This window comes from Adiantum capillus-veneris, chromosome 3, assembly GCF_014529385.1.
Source record: "Adiantum capillus-veneris isolate H3 chromosome 3, ASM1452938v2, whole genome shotgun sequence".
In the NCBI taxonomy this organism is placed as follows: domain Eukaryota; kingdom Viridiplantae; phylum Streptophyta; class Polypodiopsida; order Polypodiales; family Pteridaceae; genus Adiantum; species Adiantum capillus-veneris.
Genome location: NC_140933.1, coordinates 137664673 through 137674986, shown reverse-complemented (window position 1 = coordinate 137674986; position 10314 = coordinate 137664673). Strand labels below are relative to the sequence as shown.

General features: G+C 44.3%; 1 protein-coding gene across 1 annotated transcript; it reads right to left on the bottom strand.

The window, feature by feature from the left end:
- Positions 1-5430: 5430 nt before the first annotated feature.
- Positions 5431-6926, bottom strand: LOC147461796 (uncharacterized). Its single transcript, XM_086501840.1, has 6 exons — positions 6861-6926; positions 6721-6761; positions 6315-6346; positions 6138-6171; positions 5860-5869; positions 5431-5775 (listed from the first exon to the last, which is right to left on the bottom strand). Exons 1-6 carry the CDS (start codon positions 6924-6926, stop codon positions 5431-5433), a joined length of 528 nt encoding a protein of 175 aa, XP_086357966.1.
- Between the last annotated feature and the right edge of the window lie 3388 nt (positions 6927-10314).

Below are 10314 nucleotides of genomic sequence, written 5' to 3'. Positions count from 1 at the left end.
CGTGGAGGGATGGTGCTGTCCATGTCTTTGTCAAAAACATGGCCCTCATGTCGATCATGATCATGATCTGGAGTAGTCCCACCATTAACGTCCTCAGCTTCAGGAACATAGAGAGGAAAAAAGTCGGACTTGCGGGTGAGGAAGCCCTTGCAGAGGGGACAAGTGCCATGGGTGCTAGCCCAGCGAAAAACGCAGGCCCAGCAGAAGAGATGCCCGCAACACGTGACCACGGGCTCCTTGATCGACTCGCCCAGGCAGATGCAGCAGCTAAAGACGGCCATAGCTAGTTATCTTCGTGGAGATGAAGAATATGGTGAAGATAAGTCGCAGAAATCAGAAGCAGATCAGGCCGATATTGTTAATTACTTGCAGATCACGCTAAAATAACTGGTGAGCGAGGAATATTGCGTTGTGGGTTATCATTTGCTCCAGGTTATGATCGACCTTCTATATATTGCATTTCCCAAAAGCAAAACCCTCATGCGCGTTGAACGCGTAGCGAAAATGTACGCGCCAAAAACCTACTCAACGATTTTTACACAATTGCTGGATTAAAGAGGAAATCTCAGGAATTACTTTTCACGTTTTACACTATTTTCTCAAATTTCAAGGAATATCTCCTCGCTTCTAAGCATCGAGAGCGGCACTAGGTGAGCTGAGACACACTTTTCCAAATCCTGGCCTCTCGTTAACACACGTGGCTGCTCTTTTTTTAAACAAAAACCACTGCGATGAAAAGCTCTACAAAATAAAAACTACGCCAAGTGAATAAAATTAAAAAGCTTTCTGCGTTGCTCTCTTCAGCAGCAATTCGATCTTCTTCACAAGCAGTTCGCAGGTTCCAAGAAGCAGCCACAAGCAGTTCGCAGGTTCCCACAAGCAATTCGATCTCCTCCACAAGCAGTTCACAGGTTCCAAGAAGCAGCCACAAGCAGTTTGATCTTCTCCACAAGCAGTTCACAGGTTCCCAGAAACAGCCACAAGCAGTTCGCAGGTTCCCACAAGCAATTCGATCTTCTCCACAAGCAGTTCACAAACAATTGGAATGCACAGATTGCGGTATATGCGCAAACGAGAGCAAGCCAGGAAGCTCTAGGCTGTTTTCAACTGATGCAACGCGAGGACCTCTTTCTAGTTGCACAAGAATTCACAACTATGTTTTCAGTCAGAGGCCCTTGATAAAAGGTGTCGTGCTAATGCGACGGGAGGGCTCCTCGTTAACACACGTGGCTGCTCTGTTATAAACAAAAACCACTGTGATGAAAAGCTCTATAAAAAAACCACGCCAATCGAATAAAATAAAAAAAGCATTCTGCGTTGCTCTCAGCAACAATTCAATCTTCTCCACAAGCAGTTCGCAGGACGTTCCCACAAGCAATTTGATCTTCTCCACAAGTAATTCGCAGGTTTCCAGAAGCAGCCACAAGCAGTTCACAAACGATTGGAATGCACTGATTGCGGTATGTGCGCAAATGAGAGCAGGCCAGAAAGCTCTAGGTTGTTTTCAGCTGATGCAACGTGAGGGCCTCTTTCTTGCTACACAAGAATTCACAACTATGTTGTTAGTCAGAGGCTCTTGATAAAAGTGTCGTGCTTGGCACTGTCTTCGTCGATATGTATGCAAAAAGAGGTCTTCTCTCTAGATGCAATCACCTTCGCATGCATCTTGAAGGCATGTGGCTCTACGCAAGATGCTGATATGGACACAAAAATTCACAACTATATTGTTAGTCAGATTTTGTTGAAAAGAGATGTCACGTTTGGCACTATCTTTGTTGATATCACCTATGCATGAACCTTGGCATGTGGCTCTACGCAAGATGTTGATATGGGCACAAAAATTCACAATTAAATTGTTAGTCAGAGGCTGTTGAAAAACGATGTCGTGCTTGGCACTATCTTGGTCAATATGTATGCCAAATGTGGAGCGCTTGAGAAAGCACAAAAAGTTCTCGATGAGCTTCCTGTCCAGCACTGATTGTGGGATGTGCGCAAGAAGAGTAGCCCCAAAGGCTGTCATGCTTGGCAGTGTCTTGCTCGAGATGTATGCCAAATGTGATGTGCTTGAGAAAGCACAAAAAGTGCTTGAGCACCGTCCTGTTCTGAATGTTGTCTCTTGGAATGCACTGATTGTGGGATGTGCGCAAGAAGAGCAGTGCCAAAAATCTCTAAGCTGCTCTTTTCAACAAAAGCAAAGCATCGAAATGCATTGGTTGCAGGTCCAGAAAGCTCTAGAATGTTTTCCACTTCCTACGCATAGTGTGGACTCTTGGATTCCACTGACTGTAGTATTTTCCACAAGAGAAAACTCTAGTTTGTTTACACCAATTGCAATCGCGTACGCGTGCATCTTGAAGGCATGTAGCTCTACACAAGATGCTCTTATGGACACAAAAATTGAGACTGATATTGTTAGTCACGGGCTATTGATCACCTATGCAATCACCTATGCGTGCATCTTGAAGGCAGGTAGCTCTACGCAAGATGCTCTTATGGACACAAAAATTGAGACTGATATTGTTAGTCACGTGGTGCTTGGCAATGCCTTGGGAGATATGTATGCCAGATGTGGTGCGCTTGAGAAAGCACAAAAAGTTCTTCAAGAGCTTCTTGCCAGGAATGTCGCCTCTGTGAATGCATTGATTGTGGGATGTGTGCAACAAGAGCAGGGCCAGAAAGCTCTAGGATATTTTCAGTGGATGCAAAGCATTGGAATGCACTTGTCCCATCATACACACAACATGAAGCAGATGCAAACGGAAGGTGTTTCTACAAATGCATTCACCTATGCTTGCACCTTGAAGGCTAGTGACCTTATGCAAGCTGTTGACATGAGTGAGATAATTAACGAGAAGATACCTGGTCTGACGTTGTTGGTAAGGGATGTCATGCTTGGTAGTGCTTGGTTGATGGTATGTATGCCAAATGTGGTACTCTCATGAAATGTCACCTCTTGGAAATCATTAATTGCCGGATGTGTGCAATAGGAGCAGGGCCAAAAAGCTCTAGGCTGTTTTCAATGGATGCGAAGCATTGGAATGCTGTGGTCGTAGGATACACACAACATGAGCAGTGCCAAAAAGCTCTAGGCTATTTTCAGCTTCCTATCTGGAGTTTGGACTCTTGGAATGTATTGATTGTGGGATTTGCCCCATAGGAGAAAGCTCCAGTTTGTTTTTTCCACATGCAATCACCTACGTACTCATCTTGAAGGCATGTGGCTCTACGCAAGATGCTGATATGGGCAAAAAAATCACAATTATATTGTTAGTTAGAGTCTGTTAAAAAAAGATGTCGTCTTTGGCATTGTCTTGGTCGATATGAATGCTAAATGGTGCCTCTAGAAATGCAATGATTGCGGGAGGTGTGCAACAAGAGTAGGGCCAAAAAGCTCGAGATTGTTTTTAGCCGATGCAAAGCAAGTGTATCTCCATAAATTCAATCACCTATACTTTTGTCTTGAAGGCCATGCTTACATTTTGGGCATGTGGCTCTCGCAAGTATGTAGGAGCTTCTTGTACGGAGTATGGACTCTTGCAATGCACTGATTGCAAGATTTTCCCCACAGTGTCATGGCCAAAAAGCTCTTGTCTGTTTTCAGCAGATGTCGCCTCTTGGAATGCAATGATTACGGAAGGTGCGCAACAAGAGCAACGCTAGAGGGTGTTTAAAAAATCTATCATTGTCTTGGTTGATATGTATGTGAAGCGAGTGCTCAAGGGCCTCTCTGCAAATGGAATCACCTAAGCATGCATCTTGAAAGATGTGGCTCTATACAAGATGCTAATATGGGCACAATAATTCACAACTATATTGGTAGTCAAAGGCTCTTGAAAAGAGATGTCGTGCTTGGAACTGTCTTGGTCGATATGTATGCGAAGCGAGGCCCTCTCTCCAAATGCAATCACATATGCATGCATCTTGAAGGCATGTAGCTCTACACAAGATGTTGATATTGGCACAAAAATCCACAATTATACTATTAGTCACAGGCTCTTGATAAGAGATGCTGTGCTTGGCACTACCTTGGTTGATATGTATGCGAAGCGAGGGCCTCTCTCCAGCTGCAATCACCTACACATGCATCTTGAAGGCATGTGGCTCTATGCAAGATACTGATACGGGCACAAAATTCACAATTATATTGTTAGTCAGAGGCTACTGAAAAAAGATGTCGTGCTTGGCATTGTCTTCGTCAATACGTATGCCAAATGTGGTGCGCTTGAGAAAGCACAAAAAGTGCTTGATGAGCTTGTTGTCTGCCAACACTGATTGCGGGATGTGCGCAAGAAGAGCAACTCCAGAGGCTGTTGAGAAAAGATGTCATGCTTGGGATTGTGTTGGTCAAGATGTATGCCAAATGTGGTGCAATTGAGAAAGCACAAAAAAGCTTGAGGAGCTTCCTATCTAGAATGTTGTCTCTTGAAATGCACTGATTGCAAGATGTGTGCAAGAGCAGCAGCTCCAAAAATCTCTAGGCTATTTTCAAGGGATGCAAAGTATGGGAATGCACTGGTTGAAGGATATGCACAATAGGAGAAGGCCAGAAAGGTCGAATGTTTAAAGGTTCCTACGCAAAGAGTGGACTCTTGGATTCCATTGATTGCAAGATTTCCATAGGAGAAAACTCTAGTCTGTTTCCACGAGATGCAATCACGTATACATACATTTTGAAGGCATGTGGCTCTACACAAGATGCTGATATGGGCACAAAATTCAGGCTGATATTGTTAATCAGGGGTTGTTGATAAAAAAAGATGCATTGCTTGGTAATGCCTTGGTCGATATGTATGCTAGATGCAGTGTGCTTGAGAGAGTACAAAAAGTGCTCGAGGAGCTTCTTGCCCGAAATGCCACCTCTTTGAATGCATTGATTGCAGGATGTGTGCCACTATGGGAGAATATTGCTGTTACCGCACAGCATTACCGCATAAGAGGAGAGAGAGAGGTTCAATAAAGAGAGAGATTGTATGTTGCAGCCCTGCTGGCGGGTTTTCTGATTCTTTCACGATTATTACCTCAGGTATTACCGCGCATATAGCCACACAGATTACCGCAATAAAGAATCCACTCGGCCGGCCGCCCCCATTCCTCTCCCACTTTTCCCTTTCTATAAATTCTATTCTATTTTGTTACTTTTCAGAAATTGGTACCCCGTTTTTGCATGGAGTGTAAGAAATCCCATTCTCATTGGGATTTTTAGTGCCTCTCTTCTCTTTGCTTGCCTCATCTATTGGTATGATTCTCCTACTCTACTCATTTGTACTCCATGAGATTCTATATCAAAAAATATTTTATTATGTCAACTATGCATTCATATGGAAACAGCAAGCGAACGATGATCAAAATTGTATTGTCTTGCGTTCATAAACAAATAGCCCTTTTGTACAGCATAAGTAGAGAAAGAAGACAAAATCCAAAAGATATTTATTAATTTTCATCCTCCAAGAGATCTCTACAAGTGCTTACATCCATGTCCAACCCCGTGGTAGCTAAATCAACAAATAAATCTATTGATTCATCCTCTACAGCCTCTCCTATTGAATCATCATCATCCTCTCCATCCTCGTCCTCCTCCTCACTATGGTTGGTTATTGGGAATGGTTGGTTCTCCTCGACCTCAACCGCATCATCGTCATTGGCATCTTCTTGAGATGGTATGGTGGGATCTACCAAAGTCTCTATCTTCGTATCTGCAAAGATAGATCTACTCCGTGGTGTGACTGGAAGAACATGCCAAAGTCGTCTCCGATACATACAAGGCACATAAAACACCTGTAGGTCATAGAGCAAACAACAACATGAATATAGTTTTATATGTATCATATAATGTTTTAGTGAGTTGCACATGGACTTTACCTGCTCACAACTACTAGGTTGCACCAAGTTGTCGGTCTTCCCGCGATGAAATTGCCCGGAGTCTACCATATAGAACCCATTCTCATGTCTCTTAACCTCGACACCCGCAAACCATCGGCAATCAAAGAGATATTTGTGAAATGTTCTGAAATCCACTTTGATTATCCTCTCTATTGTTCCACATTCCCTCACCTCTTGTGTTGTCGTGTCAAAGTTGCCCATAACTCCACTATCGTGAGTGGTTCGACGCTCATCTATCTTGCGGGTTCGAAAATGACGTCCTTCGGACCACATAGAGTTGAATGTGAAGGCCTACAAAAACCAATCAGGATAGATGTGTGTGTGTGTGTGTGTGTGTGTGTGTGAGAGAGAGAGAGAGAGAGAGAGAGAGAGAGAGAGAGAGAGAGAGAGAGAGAGATGACACACACACACACTAAACACATTGAGTATATTACCCTTGGTAGACATCCTCGCGCGTACTCCCATTCTTTAGGGCTTATTTGTTCTCCTGTGCCTTGGCCTTGGTCATGGCATTGTGTATCCACCCAACTGGAATTAGATCAGGGTATTTGGCAAGATCTTTAGGAAAGGGAGGTGCTCGCCTACCACCATGCAACCTCTTCCATGCTTCCCTCTCCCTTTCTCTCGTTGTACGCACCTCCACATACATATCCACCCATTTGCCCATGATGGGAGCATTGAGTAGACAATGGTTGTTGACTATGGCTTGAAATTCCCCATCCAAAATCAAGAGAGAACTTTTCCCACTTGGAATGTTAGCTTGTTTTTTTTGGATCCTCTTCCTCCGTCTTTAAACGAGGCAATGATGGGTCTATTGTGAAAAGATATTGAGAGACATACACAAAAGCCTCTTGTACAATCCAACCCTCTGCCATGCTTTCCTAAACACATGAAACCATTAGTGATTAAAGTAACCAATAAAAAGTGTTGTGAATACAATCCAATCCTAATAAGGTTTAAGGCTTAAAATCGATGAATACCTCTGGTTGTGATCGTAGCCTTACAAAGTCTTTCAAGGTCTTTAGGAACCTCTCAAGAAAGAACATCCACCTGGAGTGACTCCACACCACAAATGTCTATCTCCTCAACAAGGAGTAATAGGTGAACTTGGCTAACAAGGATAGAACATGGGAATGCATCCTCAATAGCACAAGTTGCTTCAATCGCTAGAAGTCGAGCTGTTGGAATGGCTGAAACTTTGATTTCTTTGGAACTCACAAACCTGTAACCAAAAAACCCTTCATAATCTTCATAGTAAAGTTAGTCTTCAAAGTAAATTTTAGGAGGAAGGATCAAATGTGCTGTACCTGACAACTTCTCCCACCTTGAATATTGCAACCTTTACCTTCGTCTCCGCAAATCCACTAATGCTAATTGGAAGCACAAACTATTGCACAAACAAAAAGCCTTATTAGTATCCAGAACCCTAAACCACATACACACACACTCACATACACACACATACACACAGATACACACACACACACACACACATTACCTGAAGAATCTTGTGCCAATCATGGGATTTGAGCCCATACAGTTGTGTGGATCCTCCTTCTTAGTTTTAGTGAAAGCACCCTTGAGCGAACACATATAACCTGTTGGAGTACGGATGGATGCAATGACTTGTTTCATCCGCTCTTGATCCACCCTTGATAGAATCCAAGGTGCCTTTGGAAGAACCCTCTTCCCCCAAGGACCCATGCGAGGTGTGGTCGAAGGAGGGAGCCTCCTTATGGCCCTCATGTTCTCTCTAGCCCCCAATGAATCTTTCTTGCCTACTATGTGATCCCATATAGCTTGCCCAACATTTTTGAACGCATGCATTGGATCCAATAGGTGTTGGATTTTCAATGAAGCCCAATAGGGTAGTGATAAGAAAATAGAGTACCTAGACATACCCCTAAGTGGATCATTGGGAGGAGGCAATGTGTTGTGATGCTCGTTTCAATTTCTTGCCCAATCGGCCATGGTCCAATGGAGTGGCTCCATCCCATTGCACGGTGGAGCATAAGATCAATGTGTGGGCGGCAAGAGGCGATGGTTATTGGGGTAGATCACCTTACCAAGTAGAGCGGGTCTTTATGTCACGAGTGAGGGTCCACAAGTTGGGCATGCACTATGTCCATATGTCGATAGTCCTAAAAAAACAAAAGACATAACCGCATATAAGTGACCAATGCAAAGACATTAAAGAGCGTCACAAAGTATAAGCTTACCAGAAATCTCTCCAAGCCCGGGGTAATCATGCATGGTCCACATGAGAATGCACTTGATCATTGTGCGCCGATCATGAAGTGGTCTTGATACATCAAAAACATCTATGTCGTTCCATAGCTCTTGAAGCTCTTCAATCAAAGGTGCTAAATATACATCCATGTTCTTCACCTTGTGTTTTCCTGGGACTAGAAGAGAGAGCAAAATGTTCCCCTTCTTGGTTGACTCCCATGGTGGAATGTTGTAGTTCACAACAACCACTGGCTAAGTACTCCATGAGGTAGACCAATGCCCAAATGGGTTTACCCCATCACTAGCCAGACCAAGCCTCAAGTGACGAGGCTCTTCTCTAAACTCCGGCCATGTATGCTTGATGTGTTGCCATGCCGGCGCGTCAGCCGGCACTCTCATAACCCCATCGGTGGAGCGATTTGTCATATGCCATGTAAGAAGCTCGCTTATTCCTTTGGTGTTGAACATGTGCTTGATGCGGGGAATGAGGGGGAAATGACGAAGAACCTTGCGATGTATTGTGGTTCCTTGCATTCCCTCTTTGTACTTTGATTCTCCACACTCGGGGCAAGCATCAAGCCCTGCATGTTCATTGTGTAATAGCACGCAATCATTGACACATGCATGTATGCGATCATAGTCCATCCCAAGCCCTGTCACCACCTGTCGTGCCTTCCTTCGATTTTCTGGAAGATGATTGCCTTTAGGCATCATCTTGCCTAATAGCCTATGACATAATTAAAGAACACTCGTTATTGCATATAACCACGAACAAAACTCACAAGTAACACTTATTACACTTAAACGTACCTCAATAGTGCCTCGACCCCTGCATTGCTCCCTCCAAACATTTCTTGAATATTCAAGATCTCAAGAGATGCTCGTAATATGGAGTAGGAGCATCCCTCGTAAAGAGCGGTGTGTGCTGCCTCTAACAATGAATCTTTGGTCTTTTGGGCGGCTTCTTCACATGCACACTCAGGATCACACTCATTCGCCGCCTCACGTGCAAGAAGATCCTCAACCATATTGTGAAAATGATCTTCCTCCACCTCCATGTGGGGAGATCTCCATATGTGGTGGATGTAGAATGTGCATGCGCTCGTGTAGACCCACCCACATCGGACGGCGGGTGTGACCCCCTCCCATGACTGCTTCCTGGCACAATCACTCTTCCGTCCTCCTCCCGCCTCCGCCCCTGATCACACTCCACTGGGGAGCGACATCAATGGATGCCAAAACCCTCGGATCGCTAGTTTCCATTCGAGCGTGTTTTATCGGATCGTCCCATAGTCCATAATAATCCACGTGAGCCAAGCATATACGCATAAGCCGTGCAATCGCACGCTTACATCGTGTACATGGACATGGTAGTTGCTCGCTCAACCATCGAGTTCGTTCCGCGCAAACCGGCGGACCCACGTTGTCGTGCAGCTCCGCTGCCATGAAGAGAAAAAGAGCAGAGAAATGTAAGCTAAGCTTCTTTGAAGACTATACATTTAGTGAGCAGTGATCAAGGCTTGATAACAGGTCAAGTTTAATGGTTAATGTATGCTAGATGCGGCTTTAAAGGGCCAACATATGCCTTAATGATGCCAAAAAGGAGTATGCTTAGAATGAGCACAGATGGGATATTATGATCTAGAACTATAGTGGTTGAAGTGCTCTACCGGCCTGTCTTTACGGCTCGTCGATAGGAGCTACGGTGAAGAAGTTATGGCAGTTTAAAGTTCAAGTCGATTGCAGATCCATACCGGATTGGGCAACTGCAGCTGAGGTGACAGAAATGAAATGAATGCACGGACCTGAAGTGCTCACTTTGTGGAGTGCGTCGGTCTTTACAGATCAGTGATCAGAGTTCTGGTTGCCAAGATATCGCCAGTTTCAGTTTCCCCGGGGGCCGGTTCCGTGCCAGGTCAGTAACCTCGGTCGGAGCGCCATCTGGAAATTTACAGCCTTAACAGAGTTTTGTATGCATTTTATGCAGTTTGAGAAGTCTAATGGGATTTATGGCTTGACAGGCAGAATCCACTATCAGTTGTCGCGACGCTGCTGAGCTGGGTGATTTCGGGATTATTTGAGATGCTGTTACGAACAATAAAATTCACGATGACATTGTCAATCGAGGGCGGTTGAAGAAAGATGTGGTGATTGGTGATTCTTTAATCGATTCATACGCCAAAATTGATGCCTACTCCATTGCCT